This window comes from Labrus bergylta, chromosome 7 (genome assembly GCF_963930695.1).
Source record: "Labrus bergylta chromosome 7, fLabBer1.1, whole genome shotgun sequence".
Taxonomy (NCBI): Eukaryota; Metazoa; Chordata; class Actinopteri; order Labriformes; family Labridae; genus Labrus; species Labrus bergylta.
Genome location: NC_089201.1, coordinates 30,720,945 through 30,740,025, shown reverse-complemented (window position 1 = coordinate 30,740,025; position 19,081 = coordinate 30,720,945). Strand labels below are relative to the sequence as shown.

General features: G+C 41.2%; 2 protein-coding genes across 3 annotated transcripts in view; one reads left to right on the top strand and one right to left on the bottom strand.

Annotated features, from left to right (window-relative positions):
• The first annotated feature begins 534 nt into the window (after window positions 1-534).
• On the top strand, window positions 535-6,190 carry arsa (arylsulfatase A). Its single transcript, XM_020658657.3, has 8 exons — window positions 535-836; window positions 1,739-1,979; window positions 2,106-2,324; window positions 2,477-2,646; window positions 3,733-3,857; window positions 4,489-4,616; window positions 4,702-4,804; window positions 5,100-6,190. Exons 1-8 carry the CDS (start codon window positions 541-543, stop codon window positions 5,393-5,395), a joined length of 1,578 nt encoding a protein of 525 aa, XP_020514313.2. The 5' UTR covers window positions 535-540; the 3' UTR covers window positions 5,396-6,190.
• The window catches only part of mapk8ip2 (mitogen-activated protein kinase 8 interacting protein 2), a 30,064-nt gene continuing 17,166 nt past the window's right edge, over window positions 6,184-19,081 (bottom strand). The window contains exons 3-14 of one of the 2 annotated variants that reach the window (XM_065957389.1): window positions 16,576-16,809; window positions 16,388-16,466; window positions 15,464-15,667; window positions 12,191-14,423; window positions 11,905-12,113; window positions 10,673-10,748; window positions 10,164-10,336; window positions 9,954-10,063; window positions 9,744-9,866; window positions 9,563-9,633; window positions 9,375-9,473; window positions 6,184-8,692 (exon numbers count right to left, since the gene is read on the bottom strand). In XM_065957389.1, coding sequence (XP_065813461.1) covers window positions 8,620-8,692; window positions 9,375-9,473; window positions 9,563-9,633; window positions 9,744-9,866; window positions 9,954-10,063; window positions 10,164-10,336; window positions 10,673-10,748; window positions 11,905-12,113; window positions 12,191-14,423; window positions 15,464-15,667; window positions 16,388-16,466; window positions 16,576-16,809 — 3,684 coding nt within the window. In that variant the 3' untranslated portion in view covers window positions 6,184-8,619. The remainder of the gene's footprint in view (window positions 8,693-9,374; window positions 9,474-9,562; window positions 9,634-9,743; window positions 9,867-9,953; window positions 10,064-10,163; window positions 10,337-10,672; window positions 10,749-11,904; window positions 12,114-12,190; window positions 14,424-15,463; window positions 15,668-16,387; window positions 16,467-16,575; window positions 16,810-19,081) is intronic. The other variant, XM_065957390.1, reaches the window with a different exon arrangement.

Sequence of the window (19,081 nt, the reverse complement as noted above, 5' to 3'; positions counted from 1 at the left end):
TCAATGTCCAGCTGAGCAGATGTAACATGTAAAAGCCCAAACATATAGTTAACTGCCTTCATTTTGAAATGACTCTGGAAAAACTTAATTGGAGGGAAAAGGGGGGCGGGGTTAAAAACCACTGTGATAAGTGAAAATATTGTTAACTTCTGATTCAACAATAACCTTCAAACCAGCACTTGCAGTGAGACATGGAGCAGAAAACATTCAACTAATTGTTACAACTTACCAAACATGTGCTGCTTTTGTCCCTGGCCTGCAGAGATTGTTAAAGGATGCATGAACATGAACCTGTGCAGGAGTGTTAACATCTGTTTCTTGTGTTTTCATGATAAATAAATATTATTCATTTATAAATCGTTCTGTGGGAGAAGATGAAAAATAATAAAGACAACCCACGTATTGGAAAAGTACAAATTAGCTTAGTTGCAATATGTAGGCGAAAAACAGGACTACATTTCCTCACCGACCGTGATGTCATCTGTACGCGACGGTGAACACGTGACGTTTTGTTTTGGTTCCTCTCTCTCCTGCGGAGTGATGACAGTAGATCTATCTGTTTCCTGTCTTTACCATGATCTTCAGTCGAAGTGGAGAGGAGGGTTCTGCAGGATGATGGACTACAGCCTCCTCCTCTGTTTGAACGCTCTTCTCTTTTGTTCCTGCTCCTCTTCACGGCCAAACTTCGTCCTCCTTTTCGCAGACGACTTGGGTTTCGGGGACTTGGGGTGTTATGGACATCCGAGTTCAGTCACTCCGAACCTGGACCGTCTGGCAGCGGGAGGACTCCGGTTTACTGATTTCTACTGCACCAGCCCGGTCTGCAGCCCGTCCAGGTACACTCAGTATCTGTACTTCATGTAGGACTGATGCTGACTTATCTATTTTATTTTATTTTATTTTATTTATTTTATTTAAATCTTATTTAATATTTTATCTCATTTAATATTTTATTTTATTTAATCTTATTTAATTTATTTTATTATATTTATTTTAATCTTATTTAATATTTTATTTTTATTTTATCTTATTTAATTTTAATTTAATTTATTTTGTTGTAAATTTCCCCATTGTGGTATAAATAAAGGGTTATCTTATTCGATGTAGTGTTATTGTCTGGGAGGAATGAAAAGGTTGCATCACTAATCCAAGCAGACGAGTTTAAAGATTTTAAGGATCCTTGTATGTTTTGCTAACCCTCCATACCTTTAAATTAAAATAACAAAATGTAAAGTAAAATAAATGTACCCTACAGCACAAACTGGATGTATCATTTATGTCAGAAGAGCGAAGAGCATAACTGAAGTCTCGTTCTTTGTGGGAGTGAATTATTGTTTCCGTTATTAGTTTATTTGCACATTTTTTGAAAGAAGAGTCAAACAGAAAAATTAAAAAAATAAAAAACAAAACACATGTGCAGGTGAGGTAGAAACGCATGAGGGCTTATCTCCAAACCTCACCTTAAGAGATTAAACAAAGTTCAAATAAAATACAGTAAAAATAAGAATGAATATTTACCATCACAAATAAAATTTACCCCAATTGAAAATTACATTCAAACATTGAAAACATAAAAATAGAGCAAAACAGGAAATACAGTATGTAGACAATATAACAAAATCAGGAACTGATACTGGTATTTGATTCAGTTTGTAATGCAGTGGTAGAATCATTTCAGATACTTTCATGTAACTAAAGCTGAAGTTAACAGCCCTGTTTTGTTTCGATGGCTTTTCAGGGCATCATTGCTGACCGGTCGCTATCAGACCCGCTCGGGAATCTACCCAGGAGTGTTGTACCCGAGCTCGATAGGCGGCCTGCCTCTGAACGAGACCACTATCGCTGAAGTGTTGAAACCTCTGGGTTATGCTACTGCTGCCATCGGGAAGTGGCACTTAGGAGTCGGTGCAGACGGGGAGTTTCTTCCAACCAGGCAGGGTTTTGACCAGTATCTAGGGATCCCCTACTCCCATGACATGGTGGGTGAATAATCCCAAAACATAAATCAATGCAAGGTTATTTGTAAAAAAAAAAAGTAGCATCACTTAATTTATTTTCCACAATATTATGTTTAATATTTTTTGTGTATGTGTGTGTGTGTCCAGGGACCCTGTTGGAACCTGACCTGTTTTCCTCCTGATGTAAAGTGTGTTGGACTGTGTGATATCGGCACTGTAACTGTCCCACTAATGCACAATGAGATCATCAAACAGCAACCAGTCAACTTCCTCGATCTGGAAAGGGCTTACCGTGACTTTGCGACCGATTTTATTTCAACGTCGGCCAAGAAAAAACAACCGTTCTTCCTCTACTATCCTTCCCACGTAAGTCCCGGGAAAACAGTGTGTCAATGACTGTCTTTCATTGGTCACAAGCAAAAAAAAAAAAAAAAACACTCTGTAAAAAAGTTCAGTTGAATTTTTAAAGAAACACATTTTTGTAAATAAGTTATTGTTGTTGTTATTTTTCTCTACAGCACACCCACTACCCGCAGTATGCAGGTCCAGGGGCAGCAGGGAGGACTTCAAGGGGCAAATTTGGAGATGCTCTGCTGGAGTTTGACAACACAATAGGGAACATACTGACAACATTGGAGAAGATGGGAGTGCTCAACAACACACTCATCTTCTTCACTTCAGACAACGGGTTAGTTCTGCATCTACAGCGTATGCAAATGATTTCCTGCCTGTGACCAGTCACTGATAAGCTCCCATGCATACTTTAATGTCTCTGGAAACAGCAGGAAAGTAAATGACAACCGAAGAACTGACAAAGCCAAAGAGTTGTTGTTATCAATGAGAAAAGATTTATTTTTAACAACAAAAGAAAACTTGGATTGGACAACGTGGGTGTGCCAAAGAAATAAACTCAACAAAACAAAACCAGACCTAACTAGTCTCTTAAAAGAAACGCAAAAACAAACTTAACTAACTTCTCTCCAAAATATTGAAAGAGAAAACTACACGGGTGGCACAAACCACACTTACCTCGAGTTTCTAACAAAGTTAACTAAGTAAGTGTAGCAAATGTAGGAGAAACCCCAACTTACCTAATCCAACCTCACCACAAACCTCTCAGAACAATGATCCAAAAAACAAAAACTGACAGAGAATGATGCTCCATCATGAGTGGTGTGTTTATATGGAGCCTCTCAGGTGCTCATCAGTCAGTTGCTGGGTAACACAGGTGAGGTTGATGAGGTGATTACCTAGAGGAGCAAATCAAAAAGGAGTGAGGTCTCATGCTGTCAGACATGTAACAATACATATTCATCACAACACACTACAACAAAAGCTCTTGTACAGTCGTGGTGTTTAATATCTGTTTTGTAGTATATCTTTGCCCACATTTCAGTGCTTTTAATATTCATTTTCATTTCATTTATTATACAGGAAAGTTTCAAAGTAACATTAAGTTACAGTTTATCGGGCCTGACTCAGTTTCAAAAAACTGGTTTCCAGCAGGTTCCTGTTGTGCAGAACATGAAACATAAACCACAGTCATGACACATCAAGACAAACACATTTACAGGACATTAGCATGAGCTAGGCAAATACAGACAAACAGTACAGATACTGTGAACAGTACATGAACAATACATGAGTGCAGGTGTAAGTGTGGAGAAGGTGTCGTATTTTTGAAATATGAGGTAGATGGTAAAGTTCTAATGTGATGGGGAATGTCATTCCAAATGTTGGTGTGTGTAATATTAAAACGATTGTTTGTGTGTAGGCCTGAACTGATGCGTATGTCCCGCGGAGGTAACGCCGGTCTTCTGAAATGTGGAAAAGGTACCACGTATGAGGGAGGCATGAGAGAGCCGGCTATCGCTTTCTGGCCCGGGACCATCAGGCCAGGTGAGGACACCTCAGTCACCTGCACATGAATGTTTAGATTGGGTGATACTTCCAAAGAAGTTAGTTCTCTTAGTCTAGTGTTAAAATAATATGAACATGTTTTCTTTTTTTGACTAAACCAACTGTCAATATGAATATACACATATATATATATATATATATATATATATATATATATATATATATATATTATTTAATTTAAATGATAATCTATGCACTTATTGATGTAAATACTGTAATTGACATCTTAATTGACCCATCTCTCACATATCTGCATTTTACTTCTCATGTTACTTCAGCATCTTTTGCACTATTCACCACTGCACTGTTTCATATTTAGTCATGTAAATATTAGTCTTTTCTTATTCTGTTTATTGTTGATATTTAATGTTGTACCTGTACATAAGAGAGCTCAGTCCACCAAAGTTAAATTCCTTGTGTGTGTGTGTAAACATACCTGGACAATAAATCTGATTCTGATGTTCTGATGTCAGACTTCAAATCCAAACACCAGCTTCATTTATTTTTAGAAATCAATTATGGAAAATGTTCCAATGAAATTCATACAAACCTATTTCAACGTGACCTTTGAATGATTGCTGCTCTTTCTTCCCTCTACGCTTCTCTTTAGGTGTTACTCATGAAATAGCCAGCACTCTTGATATCCTCCCCACAATCGCAAGCTTGGCAGGAGCCTGTCTCCCCCAAGTGGTGCTGGATGGGGTCGATATGACTGAAATGCTCGTCCACCAAGGGAAGGTAGCGGAATCTCACTTCACACTGTGTAATAACATTTAATCTAAGTGGATGTTGTCACCTTTTTGTTTTTATATTTTCTTTGCAGAGTAAAAGGGGGACGATGATGTTTTACCCCACAGATCCGAGTGAGAAGTACGGCATGTTTGCTCTCAGGTTAGGGAAGTACAAGGCCCACTTCTATACTCGAGGTACAGCAGGCTTCAGGTTTTTTATATTTGATATTTTACATTTTTAAATTCTATTTTATATATTGTAATATCTTCTTATTCTGTATTATTTAAGTTGTTTCTAGTTCTGCTTTATTTCCTTGTTAATTGTTTAGCACCAATACACCAAGTTAAATTCCTTGTATGTGTACATGTACTTTGCAATAAACCCAGATTCTGATTCTGATTCTGATTCTGCTCGTTTGTCTAAATGTTAAGATAAGTAAAATCAAGCCGTTAATTTTACTCCAATGCCTTTCCCACGTCTGTGCATCAGGTGCGACCCACAGTGGCACCACCCCAGACCAAGACTGCCCAGTGTTTGCGCTCCTCAAGGCCCACGACCCCCCTCTGGTTTTTGACCTGGAGGCCGACCCCTCGGAGAACTACCCTCTTTCCCCGGAGGAGAGACCCGACCTCCAAGCTCTGCTGGAGAGAATCAAAAAGGTGAAGGAGCAGTTTGAGGCGTTCATGGTGTTCGGAGAGAGCCAGATATCGAAAGGAGAAGACCCCAATCTGGAGCCTTGCTGCAATCCTCAGTGCAGCCCCAGGCCCAGCTGCTGCCGGTGCTGATGGGAAGAAATAAATTCTCTTGTGTGTTAATAAAGACAAGGTGGGAAAGTGTGGAGGTATTGCACTAATTGTTGAGACAGCTAAGCTTTAATTACTGTTCATGCTGAGAAGTAATAAAGCAATCAATCTGTTTCCTCAATGAGGGGACTTTTTTCTTACTGTTGCTACTGAATACACTTAAAGTTAGTGTGTAACAATATACTTATATATACATGTTTCTTCACAGGTACAGTTTGAATACATGTTTCATTATCTCATTTTTAATGCTTTATTCATTATTTTTAAAGGCTTTATATGTGATTTTTTGATCCAGCAGATGTCGCCCTTGAGCACCAGCATGAAACCAAAACAACTCGCGCTGCATTGTTGTGTTAGCATGCTAATGCTAGTGATCTTTATTATGCTGGTATCTTCACACTGCATGTAAATTTACCTGAAATGAGCGTGATCTAGAAACACAGTTAAGCAGTGAGTACAGTATGTTATTCTTCTTTTCTCTAGTCCCTCAATTAAACAACTTTTATACATGAGGGGAGGAGTCAGCCGGCCGTCCTGGCGATGTAAACAAAGTGAAGATAGGACTCTGAAAACTCTGAAAACATCACAGACAGTGGGACTCGGGTGTTACACCCATTGTAGACAGTCATGACTCACAGAGTTATTTTCAGAGGAGATACTTGATTTCACTTATAAAGCCTTTAATGTGAAGATTTTTAATTCTAAATGACATTCTGATTCATATAACCACACAAACAATCAACAGTTCAATAAATAAAGGACCATCAAGCTTTTGGACATCAAGCATATATTTTATTCATAAGACCAAACCCATGACAAGGCAGAGTGATTTTTTTGTCTTTTTTTTTTGTCTGTTTTTTCCCTGGAATTTTACAAGTCCTTGTTTTTAAAGATACAAGATAGGATATGTTTGTTCTGTCACATACTGTTTTTGCTCTAGGTATACAGTGAAGAATCTCGTTAATGTAATAAAGTTGAAAGTTTGCTTTAACTGTTAATGTTAAATGTCTCAGCGGCTATGCGGGACTAGCTCATCTTCAGAGGTTTGTTTTTGTGTAGCTGTGTGGAGAGGAAGAATTCTGAACTAGGCTGTAACGAGATAGAAAAACCAAAAAAAAAGAATCAGAAGCAGATAGATACAGATCAGAGACAGGTCACGCTGCTCAATGGTGAGTACTATAATCAGCAGGTTGCAATAATAGCTTTTCAAGTGGCCGCTGACTCGGGTCACTACTCAGCCCTAAGAGCAGATCGGTCGGTTGTCTGGTGGGGTGTGTCACACACTGATGATGTCACAGCTCACAAATGTGCCCTAAATTGCTGAAGCCTGTGTGTGGAGAGTTATGGAATTGGCAGAAACCCTAAATGCCACATGTGTGACAGGTACTTACATAACATCCTGTGTGGAAACGGAAGACACTTAAAAAAAGAAATCATTGTAGGTCACAGATAATTGTGTTGTTTTTTTTTCTTTTCCATCAGGGGTTGTTGTCTGGTTGTAATCTTTTTTTAAATTCTTTTAAATGTACATATTCTTTTCATAACATACTCAACATAAAGGACACAGCACTATTGTAGATTTGCTATTGTATATACATGATCTAACCGACGGCAATACATATGTAAATAACCCCCCGTTACTAACCACCTGCAAATAGCAACTTACAGTGACACTGAAAACCTGTAGATCTGAGGTGTTTCTTCTGGTGGACTGTGACTGAAGGCAGCCATAAACAATGCAAAACTATACTAAAGGAATATTGCAGATGGCTTTTTGTGAATGCATCATTTTGAATGAACAAGGTACGTTAATGTAAGCCAATCATGTGCTACAATAACCCCCTAAAGAAGGTTATTGTGTAATGTTAGAATGATGTTTTAACCTTTGACATGACTGAAATCAATAAATAAAAAGTAGGAACATGTTGCCATCCCTTTGATCAATCACAACAAAAAGTCTAGCCATTTACAGATCTATAAAACCTCCCATGTAATGCTTTATAAAAGGTTTACTGTGATACCGGGACCAAGTAAAAGACGGATGCTCTTATTGACTACCACTTAGACTTGCCTGTTGTTTATACACTGCCACGTCAAAAAGGGAACAGAGACCAGGATGTCACTGAAAACCAGGGTTAAACAGTCGGACGTGTTGAGAAATATGGCTTTTCAGAGGGCCTATTCGTTCTTTTACCTGAAAGTCACATCAGTCATAGCAAAGCAATACAGTGATTTATGGTTTTGCATTTGTTACAGTTGAATGATTATCCTATGAAAAGCTCCCAAAACCGTGAAGGTCAGCCAAGCAGTGAGATTTTGAAGTCTGAATAATAAAAAGTAAAACATTTGTGTCATTTCATCCAGATGTGCTGACAGTAGCTGCGTCGAATCCAAGCTGAATACAAATATCTGCAGGGCTAAGAACATTCAAAGGTCATGCCAAGTCATTACACCTCTTTAATCTCTTACACCTGCTTTTTACTCCCAACAAACAAAAAAAACCTTTACTGTCTCAGCTGTGTGTTTGTTAATTAGTCTGGATGAGGCGCCTGTATGTCTACTCTCTATACATGTATTTACAACACACACTAAAGCAACACATGGGTAAGCTCGGACCAAGGACGGTTCACTGCACTCTCTCTACTTTGCTCCAAATGTCACTATCTCGTAGAAATCAAAAGAGCAGTTTGTCGATATTGAACAAATACATATTTACAGTAAAATGAAACGCTTCATCCCGCACAATTCCCCCTCGCTGATTGTTGAGCTGCTTTGCCATTCTCTAGGATATGTGTAAAGTCCCTGTGTCTCTGTGTGCAGTTATCCTACCAGCCATGCATTGAAAAGTGTAACAGCAGTAGTAGGTATATTTTGTTTTTTCATTTCAAAAGAGGGAACCCTTTTAAATAAACAGGTGCTCAGCGTCTTGGTTTTTTTCATATCATAGAAAAAGATAAAAGAAAACAGGCAATCGATCCATCAAGATGATGGAAATAAACAAAGACAAAGAGAGATGAGTGAGTGAATGAAATCAGTCAAATGCCAAGCGGTACTGTAGAAATGAAAATCCCCAGTTCAGAGGAGTGTTTTACAATGAGGGAAGAAGAAGACCCCCCCCCCCACACTGACAGCACCCTCTGGTGGCAAACTCAATGACCATACACAAAAGCTGTGGAGAAGGAAGCAGGTCGTCATGGCAACACTTCTTACTCCAGGTAGATGTCCTCGGTGGGACAGGCGTACTCCAGATGCTCCTGGTAGTACTCCTGGAAGGCCCGGCTGCAGACACAGACGAGAGCATAATGATCGACCTGCCAGCAGCTGTTATGACGCAGCACTCCACATGTAATCCTCTCAGATTTTACAGTCATGCACTGAACTGTTTTACTAAGAAGTGGCTGCTTGCTGCAAACACAAAGACTGACTGCCTCATTAAAATAATAATCCAGTGCCAACACAGAAGGACTCCTGGTGAATTAGCTTTGCATGAGTTCTGCCTTTGTCTTCGTGTCTCTATCTTTCAAACAGAGCAGGAGAGGCTGGTGGATAAATCAGGCCCCTCCCCTTCCCATGCACTGCTGCCTGGAGACTCGCTACTCCAGAGACAGTGAGATATCTGTCTCTTTAATTATTCAAAGCTAAATATGGCTGAATCAGACATGACTAAGCATGCAATCGTTATTTAACCTTCTGTGCATGCAAACATATACAGTAAAAGACTGAAAATAATCCAGCTGCAGATTAGAGTGTTCGAGTGAAAAAGATTATATTAAGTCAACAATTTTGTTTGGACTATAATAGAAAATCATGAAAGATAACTTTTAATATGAAGTTGAGCTAAATAGTTTCAATTTAAATGTCATGTTGATGTGGAAGTATGTCAAATTAAACCCCAGAAAAAACAAACATACACACCAAAATGAAGGTTAATTAATAAAGTTATAACGTCATGTGGACTCACCCAACACACTCTGCTACAGGTCGCATGGACTCCTGGGATACAAACACATGGCAAGCAAATCTGTTCAGCATCGGGTGCTTTGTGATGAAACCAAAGTAGCTGCAGAGAGAGAAGAAAACAACATGATCAAAAAACATGCCAGGTGACACGCAGCGCACTCGTAACACAACAAGTGGCTTCATATTTACCAGTTGTTCCTCGGATGACATCCGCAAAATGAAATGTTTTTCATCTGGAAGAAGTGACTGCATCTGTCATACTGAAGATGACAAAAAAAAGATTACTCAATCGTCAACAAAAGAAGAGTTGCAATATAATTCAATATTTGAGATGTAATTGTCTACGTTTCATTCATTCATGACTTCATACCTCATCAAGAGTGTCATATTCATCCTCCAGGCTCATGATAAGTTTTACTCCTTGCAAGCTAATCTCTAACTCGCACAGGGAAGGAGGCCGCACATGTACCGTCCGTTTCCTAGATATCGCAATCTAACACACAAAAAAATATGTACATGTAAAAACAAACAGGCTTCAATTTGCACACATGCTTGTGTCTGTTTTTTAATCCAATCTTACCTTCTGCATTGCAGCGCAGAGAATCCCATTGCCTTGGTGATAAGGTACCTCAACAGACCCCAAAAACTGAACGCTGACGGTCTCGATCCAAGCTGGATTTCTTTTCATTCCTGCACAGTATGATGTGAGGGGGTACATGCAGATCATGTTATTTCACAAAGATCAGGATGAGAGCGTATAGGAGGACAGTCGAAGTAACTCTTAACTCACCCAACAACTCTTTAGACTGGCCTATGACCTCGTTAGCATAGAAGGCAGGAAAGATTCCCCTCTCCCCCGTCCGCATGTTATAACCTCGGTACCAGTAATCGTCCTCTTCTTCCTCCACGTATAAAGGGTCGTCCACATCGAGCTCCAGCTCATCTGCATGTCTGGGAATAAACCTGCAAAGAGAAGCATAGGAGGGGAAGAGAAATGTTGTGTTCTTACACGGAATAGATAAAAAAGCTGGGCAGACAGTAGCCTGAAGTGCTTTATTAAAGTCAGTCTGATTTCACCTGATCCTGGTTGTGGGGGGGGGGGGGGGGCAGATCTCAAGATCAGCTGTTGCTCAGATATCTGCCCCCCCCCCCATCTAACATAATTAGGGATTCAGGATTGTTGACCTCCACAGCACAATGACATCATTGAAACCGTAAAGAAATAAAGATTTCTTTATCCAAACAAGGACTCTTCATCCCACAATAATTCAATTACAGTAAGTAGGTAGGCTGTCTTACCTGTAAACTGCCCTGTGTGTCTGGTCCCTCTCCTCTCCGTTTATGGTACAAGAGAAAAGTCCAAATGATTCTGTGCCTGGCGGGGCAAAAAGACACCTGTTAGACGTTTTCAACACCTTGAAACTACAATAAAATTGAACGCAAAATGCAACATGTTAACTATTTTTCTCTGACATGTTAGGGCAATTATTTCATGTAAACTTCATAGAAGGACGTTCATATAGAAGATAATCAGATTTCTTGGAAAAAAAAAGGAAGGCCTTCATAATGAGCTATTCATTATGTAAATCACTTGAATCACTCATCATTAGGGATATGAATCTTGAAGTTAGAGCACAGATTGATGATGGATGTACTGGGAGGCAGAGCCCTCCCACAGGTCATGTGTGGGCTCCCTGCCAAATTTAGATCACATGTTAATGTATCATTCTGACAGTGATCATTTATGCTCTAATGCAGTACATTCTTTTTAGAAATGAGAGTTTTTGGCTATATTGCTAGTTGGTCATAACCTGTATGGTAACTTATTTACTTTTGCGTGAGTAAAAAGAAAACTTTGACACTTTGAAAATGACACAATCGCTTTTGTGCTGAGTTAGATGACAACGTTAATACCACTCTCATGGTTAATGCTATATATGATGTAGCAAGGCCAATTTAGCTCAGGTTGTGAGACAAAAATGAAAACTAGCTAGCCTCCATCTGTCCAAATGTAAATCTCTCCCCTGAAATTCACTTACACAAAAATAGCGTTTTGCTTGGTTTTTTTTTTCAGACAAAAATGTCAAGTTTTTGTATATGAGTCACGAGCTGGTCTATTTGGAATTATACAAGCAAGCTAGAGTTGTATTTTTTAAAGTGTGTTACCCACTACCAGGTAATTGTCAGACAAGGTGAATAACTCCAAACTGCCCAAACAACACTTTCTACATTTCCACTGCAGGGATTCAGGTTGATACATTTGACCGTTTTACACTTTGTTAACATGGGTCTCCAAGAGCAACATAAACCAACAGTTCCTCACAGTAGCTCTATCTTTAGATGGAGGCAGGATGATTTTTTTACCACTGCTTCCAGTCTTGGAGAAAAAGCTAAATTACTTTTTTATCAAGAAATGAAACCATTCTTCGGATCATTTCTTATTCTTTTGCACATTTTAAAATGTTATCTTTGTTTGCAGGCACATATCTCACTTCACTTTTCTGAATAGGAGCGATTGAAGAGCAACTCACTGGAGGAGCGGGAAGTGCTGTTGACAAACACATTGAGAAACTTCTTGGAGAATGGAAGGTCCGCCTCAGGAGAGGAATCCTCAGAAGAACTGAGAAGTTCTGGTCTCAATTCCTCATCATCATGACCATAACCCATTTCTCTGGTTCCCAAAGGCTCCTCGTCACATAGCGTGGAGAGCTCGCTGTCGTCGCTAAGAACAGAGGTGCACCTGAGGGAAAATAATATATTTATAAGATTCATACAGACTACATTTAAGTCATCACATTCACTTGTATATTTGTATACCTTCTGAGGCTGACTAGTTCAAGCGTTGTATTCTCATCCACCACTAGTGTGTACTTCATTGAGTCATAGGCCAGTCCATCGTCTTCACTGGGCTGTCTCAGAGCTTTGTCACACAGTGGAAGGTCATTGTCTGACAATGGACGGTCTTGGACACTGGAATCAATGGGGGGTGAACTGTCAAGCTCTAAATCACTACCCCTGTAGGACTGGTTCCTCAAGCCATCCAGGAATGGGTAGGAGTCCGCATCTTCCTCCTCCTCTTCATCATTATCCGTGGAGTAGGGGAGGCTGAAGCCGGGGTTAGTTTGAGCTGTGGGTATGTCCAGTGTCAGGCTGTTTTTGACCTCAGTGATACGTTCAAGAGAGGCAGAGGAACGGCTAGTCGGCCTGGGCTCAGTCTCTCGTCCTTCATCTTTGTCACTGACCACACTCTCGGTGAGGCTCGGTGATTCCAGATCCTTCCTCCCTTCGAGCATCATCAAGTCATTGTTGGGCTCTTCGTCTTTCTCCTGTCTTTCTTTGTTCTTAGATTTCTTGTCTGTGTAATTTTTACTGGCATGTGGGGAGTATAAATCTGTGGTTTCCCTACTGTTGTTTGCACAGTGCTCCAAGATTAGAGGGTTTACGGTGTCACCAGTTGGATTACTCATATAAAGAGAGGGGTTCATCTTTCCTCCTTTTAAAGACTCCACACTCCTCCTCTCTCCTGGTCCCTTGCTATCCTTTCTGTAACCTTCACTCTCCTTCCCCTCCGCCTCCGATTCCCCAAGTCCTATTTTCTTCCCTTGGTCATCCTCAGTAAAACCATCGCCTTCTCCAATGTCTGAAGACGGTGATATGGTGTCTGACACAGACACCTTTCTCTTGAAGCAATCCTCAGGACAGCTGATCGGGTACGAGCCCTCTGAAATCATCCTGTTGACCAGGTTGCTAAGCAGCCAGGGCGAGTCCGAGTTCTCGCTCAGGTCGTCTTCACTTTCTGAATCGGATTCTCCTTCGCTTGTTCCATCATAGTCATCTGCACCGGGCATGAGCCTGGGTCCCACTGGTAAGTAGAAGGAGCGTTTGAAGCTCTCTAGACTGTGGTCTGGTTCTATCTGCAGCACCATCTGTCTGGACAGGCTGTCTTCACATTGCTGAGCTGGAGGAAGAGTCTCATCTGGGTCAGCCTGGTGCTCATAAGACAGGTCTTCGTCCACACTCTGCAGCCCGATCAGAGCTTGAACATCATCGTATGAATCAGGAGGAAGAATTGGTGAATCAATAGGAGACGGCGTAGCAATAGTGGGTGAGGGTAAAGGGGAAGGAGAGGGTAAGGGAGACAATTCTTTGATTGGGTCAGGCTGGCCAAGGAGTAGGGATGCTTTCAGTCCAACAATACCACTGTCCTGTTCTAACTCAGTATCCGGATCCAGTTCCTGGTCAGATGTGGGCGAGCTGGCTTCCTCGATGGAGTTGGTGAGGTGAGACGAGCGTCCACTGCTACTGTCGTCACTTGTCAGGTCCAGCTCCGTCTCTGAAATGGAGGAGATCATGTTTGAGACCACCGGACCTCCAAGGGCAAACGCTGCCTCTATCTCCCCTTCGATGTCGGAGTCCGATCCTGGAGAGCTGAGGTCCTTGTCCTGGTCAGAAGTCATATAACCCTGCTGGTTCATATCGGCTATCCCCGGGTCTGAGGAAGGAGAGGTGGAGTCATTGGATGCTGCGTCCATGGCAGAAGGTGCAGAAGCATGAATCATGCGTGATTTGTCAAGAGCGTCTGAGCGGCTGGAGGACACATAGCTCGAGAAGGAGGCGGACTCAGAGGGCTCAATGGATGGAAACTCCACATACGATGAATGATTCTCCTTGCAAACTATATCGTACGTCTCCTTGCACATGAACTCCACTTCAAAGTCCTTCTCCAGCTCCTCATCAGACAAGGGCGTATCAGCACCATCGTCATTGCCTCCAATGGGTGCAGTGGATGACAAGCAGCGACTGGTTCCATCTAGGTCTAGGTCGGTCTCCGGCTCCATGCCAGACTCACTGGTGATTGTGTATGTGTCAGTGGCAAGCTGGTTAGAGTGTTTGTGGTTGTGGTGGCTGTTGAGGTCATGGTCCACCTCTGTGTCTGAACACTGGGAGTGTTCGTCGACAGAAGGTACCCTCGCTGTCTTGATTGAAGGGTCGGCATTTGAATCGGTGACATTGCCAGAGCAAGGGTGGGACTTGTGTTGGCCAAAAGAACCTGTGAAGATAAAAAAAATAAGGGATGGGGAAAAAAAGCCATGAGAGAAAGAAAATATAGGGTAACAGATATTGATGAAGAACATGAAGTGGAGTATGGAAAAAGGGGAGACAAGAAAGCAAGAGCTGTTTGACAATAAAAAATGAAATACACTGGCTCCCAATTACTGCTCGCATCAAATTTAAAACTCTGCTGCTCGCTTACAAAACAGCGACAAAAACGTCTCCCCCTTACTTTAACTCTCTCATCCAGATCTACACTCCCTCCCCCCACTGCGCTCTGCCAATGAAAGGCGTCTGATCCAACCTTCGCAACAGGGTCCTAAGTCTCTGACTAGACTCTTCTCCTCTGTCGCCCCCCGGTGGTGGAATGAACTTCCAAACTCCATGTGATCTGCAGAGTCCCTCTGCACCTTTCAGAAAAAGCTAAAGACCCAGCTCTTTCATGAATACCTACTAACTTAATGATGATGGTCTCCATATTATTGATGATGATGATGATGATGATGATGATGGTTTTTGTTTGATAACGACGACTTATAAGATGGTTTCTATACTGATTAGAGCTCTCAAGAACTGCCCTCAATGTTGTGCTTTGCCTCTGGTCACTTCCTGTCAGCACCTGTGTGTCCAATCAGACTCAAAGCTGATCGTTTGCTCTTACTCACATTGTTCCCTTTTTTCTAGATCCTTGCTTGTGTTGTTCTTACTCTCTGATGTACGTCGCTTTGGATAAAAGTGTCTGCTAAGTGAATTGTAGAATTGTAGAAGAGTAACTGACGGGATGTGAAATACTCTTCTCAAAAAAAGGGTATGTGGGATGAACAAGTTTTTCAAATGCTTCTTCAGTAGAAAAATAATGTCTAATGTGATTCCTGCAAGTAGACCAGCCACCAAATTGCCCTGAGATGTTTTGAACATATTACTGAACAAATCCAAATTTACATCACGTCACGTCACTTCATTTCACATCACGGCACTTGACGACACTGATGTTAATGGAATGACCGTTGAAACTTGCTGGGCTGGCCTTTTTGTTACCGTATTCGGGCCTCTCCCTCCTGTTGCCCTCCATGTCGCATAAAAGGGGCCTGTGAGGGGACTGGGGGTTCCCGCCCTCCCCAGCCAGTTTGAGTGGAGTACCTTTGCTCTGAGACCCTGGTGCCTGGGAAACTGGAGAGGCTGGGCACTGGCCTGTCACATGGTTACCATCCTCTAGACATGAGTGGGTTGGAGACAGACGGCCTGGAGATAAAAAAAAGATACTTATTTTCTTACCGTGTTTAAAGGCTTTATATGCGCCAGCATATGAGCACCAGCATGAAACCAAAACAACTGGCGCTGCATTGTTGTGTTAGCATGCTAATGCTAGCGATCTTTATTATGCTGGTATCTTCACACTGCATGTAAATTTACCTGAAATGAGCGTGATCTAGAAACACAGTTAAGCAGTGAGTACAGTATGTTATTCTTCTTTTCTCTAGTCCCTCAATTAAACAACTTTTATACTCGAGGGGAGGAGTCAGCCGGCCGTCCCGGCGATGTAAACAAACTGAAGATAGGACTCGTTAAACTCTGAAAACATCACAGACAGTGGGACTCGGGTGTTACACCCATTGTAGACAGTCATGACTCACAGAGTTATTTTCAGAGGAGATACTTCATTTATATTACATTTAAGTGTGAAAAATCACATAAAGCCTTTAATGGATGTATACTGTCATAATAATGATAAAAAATAGCTGGACTTGTTCAAAAATAATAACAATGAAGCTGCCAACATGTAATTTACAACATGTAAATTAATACTACAGGCCATTTTCTATCACAACTAACTAAAATCTACCAGACACATGAGCAGCATCTGTTGTGAGGTATTTTGTCATATAAATATTGAAGTGAATACAATGTAAAGATATCATTAATTTACTGTTATTTATTGCAGGTTATTAATAATGGACCTACCCTGTGATGCTGGGTTATGCAAAGAGTCCTGCCAGCTTCCTTTCTTTGGAGACAGACTGCTGTTATTGTTCAGTGAATCCTGGAGAGAAAAGTCAAAGGAAGTTAACAAAAAAATATGTACAGTACTGTTGAAAAAGTATTTCAGATAATGTGCATTTTGTGATTGACCAGGGCGTCAGGCTGCCTACCTGCGACACAGCAGTGGTGAGGTTCAAGGTGGTGGGTCTGCTCTTTAGAGTGCCAAGACATGGGGAGGGCGGAGGGGATGCAGAGGGGGACGGAGGTGCGTCGGGGTCGACCTCTTCATCCTCATCATCTTCCTCGTCGTCATCTTCATCGTCAATCATCTCAAACTCTTGGAAGTCATCCTGGAAGGAACAGACTTGGTGGTGCATGTCATTCTTCCCCAGAATAAGGGAGTCCTGAGGCCAGAGGAGAGAGGAGGAGAGAGACTCTTTTACATAGAATAAAACAAAAGGATACGTTCACTGATTTCAGATGGGAGGTGCACTAATTAAACCATCTTCTGGTAGAGGGCAAATTGTTTTCTTTACAAGCCGGCACGAAGTAAAAAATCTGCTCTCTTCTGCATACTGCTGTACTTCATTTTCCTTTAATAAGCTTTGCCAAGAACAGATTTTGTCTGGGAGATGAATAGAACCAGATGGACAGGATGCAAGTGAATGTTCTTTGATTACACAGAGGGCATTTGTAAAACACACACATACACATAAAAGCACTAAAATGGGCAACTCTGCAAAAGAGCGCACATTAAAAAACAGCCGCAGTACATTTTGCTGTTATGTTCTTTTCTCAGCCTCCTGTCATCTGTGCGTGTGTATGCACCCTCGAATGCATTAATGTGATTTTTGTTTATTAGACAGAGTGCATGCTTTTGCATCAGCAGCATTGCCACTTTCTTGTGATAAAGGTTGAAAAGGTGGAAATAATTAAGTTCCTTCATACAAAGAAGGGATGGAGAGATTGTGTGTGTGTGTGGGTAAAGGGGGGTTGTGTGTGTAAAAGAAAAACAATAGGAAGGGCAATGAAATGAGAGTGGATCAATCAGACATCTCTTAGGTTTCAGCTGAGTTACTGGAAGGCAATGCACTAAATAATATTGATGCTCTATAGAAACACACAGCCAGAAGCATGTTTATGTTGCACAGTAGCTTAGTGTGTTTGCTAGAAACAATAATGATGCCATGTCCATGAGGCAGTATATTGACACAGAGTTAAAACTGGCAAACGTACTGTAGATAGAGATTTGATATAGAATAGATCTTTATTGTTATTGTTATAAAAACAACAGTTTAGCAGGATTTATTTTACATATTTAAAATACATTTAAAATCATCGTTCAACGCTGCTCGCTGCCTTGCGACATATTGCACAGCCGACTTAATGTTTTCTCTCGTCTTAAATAGCACAAAAGGGATTTTTTTTTAAACAGGAATGTTCTAGAAAATTAATTTTGTAAAGTGAACTGCTCACAGGAACAAAAACATGAGGGAGGGAAAAAATCCAACGCTGTCAGTGAAACAAAAATCATAATTAACAAGGCAGAAAAAACAACAACAACAGGAAGTGGAAAAAACAGAAACCTCGATATTCAGATTGCCACAGACAACAAAATAAATCTTCTCCAGTGTCACAGACCGCGCCACCATCACTCGCTTGTTAGCTTGTTATTTGATATGGTATTCATCGTTATATTATATATGGGATTCATTATGTATTTTGACTTTATTCATTTAATATATTGTTTGACTAAAACATAACAATTATTGGTTTTTCATCCACACTTAACCTTAACAAGGCAGACAAACAATTGCATCATCATCTCTCCCTGATGAAGATTACTGCATGAAGTGAACAGCTTCTTCTTTCATGCCATGATAGTGCACAACAACAACCAATGGCCATCTCTTCCCGACTTTAAATTTGACAGTGCAAATACAAGGGTGGATTTATCAGGTTTGCAGTTTGAACAGCGCAGCAGTTTTCTCTGCCTCTCAGTGCAGGCATTTTAATGGAGGCTCTCTCTCTCTCTCTCATCCATCCACCGCGCTGCACACAGTTCTGCTGACTGCTGCTGCATCTACTTACCACAAACATCGCAGTCAGTCTATGACCCTGATAATACACATGAATATGTATGTTTTTCACATTTACATGTTCTTTCTTCTTCTCTGATTTAGCTGTTCAGGTGTGATGAGAGTCGTGTTTTGGGTGTCTGATGAGAAAACCTTTTCATCGGCCATTACATTCACTCTCAGTTCTCGACCTGTTGCCAAGCTTCAGACTGCTGTTTTCAAGCACTGACCTATAATAATCCATCACTGAGGATTTGTGACCCACAGTGTAAAAACTCAGAGATCCATCAGCAGCGGTTATGAAAATACCACTTCTGTCTGGGAGAATAAATCTGAAGCGTCAGACGACCTCCTTCAGGGAGGCCACCTGACAGACGGTTATGCAGGCTCAAAGAAAAGACAGAGAACTATAAATAAGAGTTGTGTGTAGGTGAGGATCGATCCCCCAGCGGTCTCCAGCTCCCAAGGACACCACATCCAGCCCGGTGACTGTCCCTCCTATTTCTCTTTGCGGGCTTATGTAAGCACTGCAGGCTCTCCTGCATGCAGCGGAGAACCACTGAACACACCTTAGCATTGAAGAGCACAACTCCAGTCA

What these genes read in the sequence shown, in the direction of transcription:
- arsa (XM_020658657.3), top strand. Translation starts at nt 541, where the DNA reads ATGACAGTAGATCTATCTGTTTCCTGTCTTTACCATGATCTTCAGTCG. An exon ending in TCCCCTACTCCCATGACATG is followed by an intron (nt 1,980 to 2,105) that starts GTGGGTGAATAA and finishes GTGTGTGTCCAG; the next exon opens with GGACCCTGTTGGAACCTGAC. An exon ending in GGCCCACTTCTATACTCGAG is followed by an intron (nt 4,805 to 5,099) that starts GTACAGCAGGCT and finishes TCTGTGCATCAG; the next exon opens with GTGCGACCCACAGTGGCACC.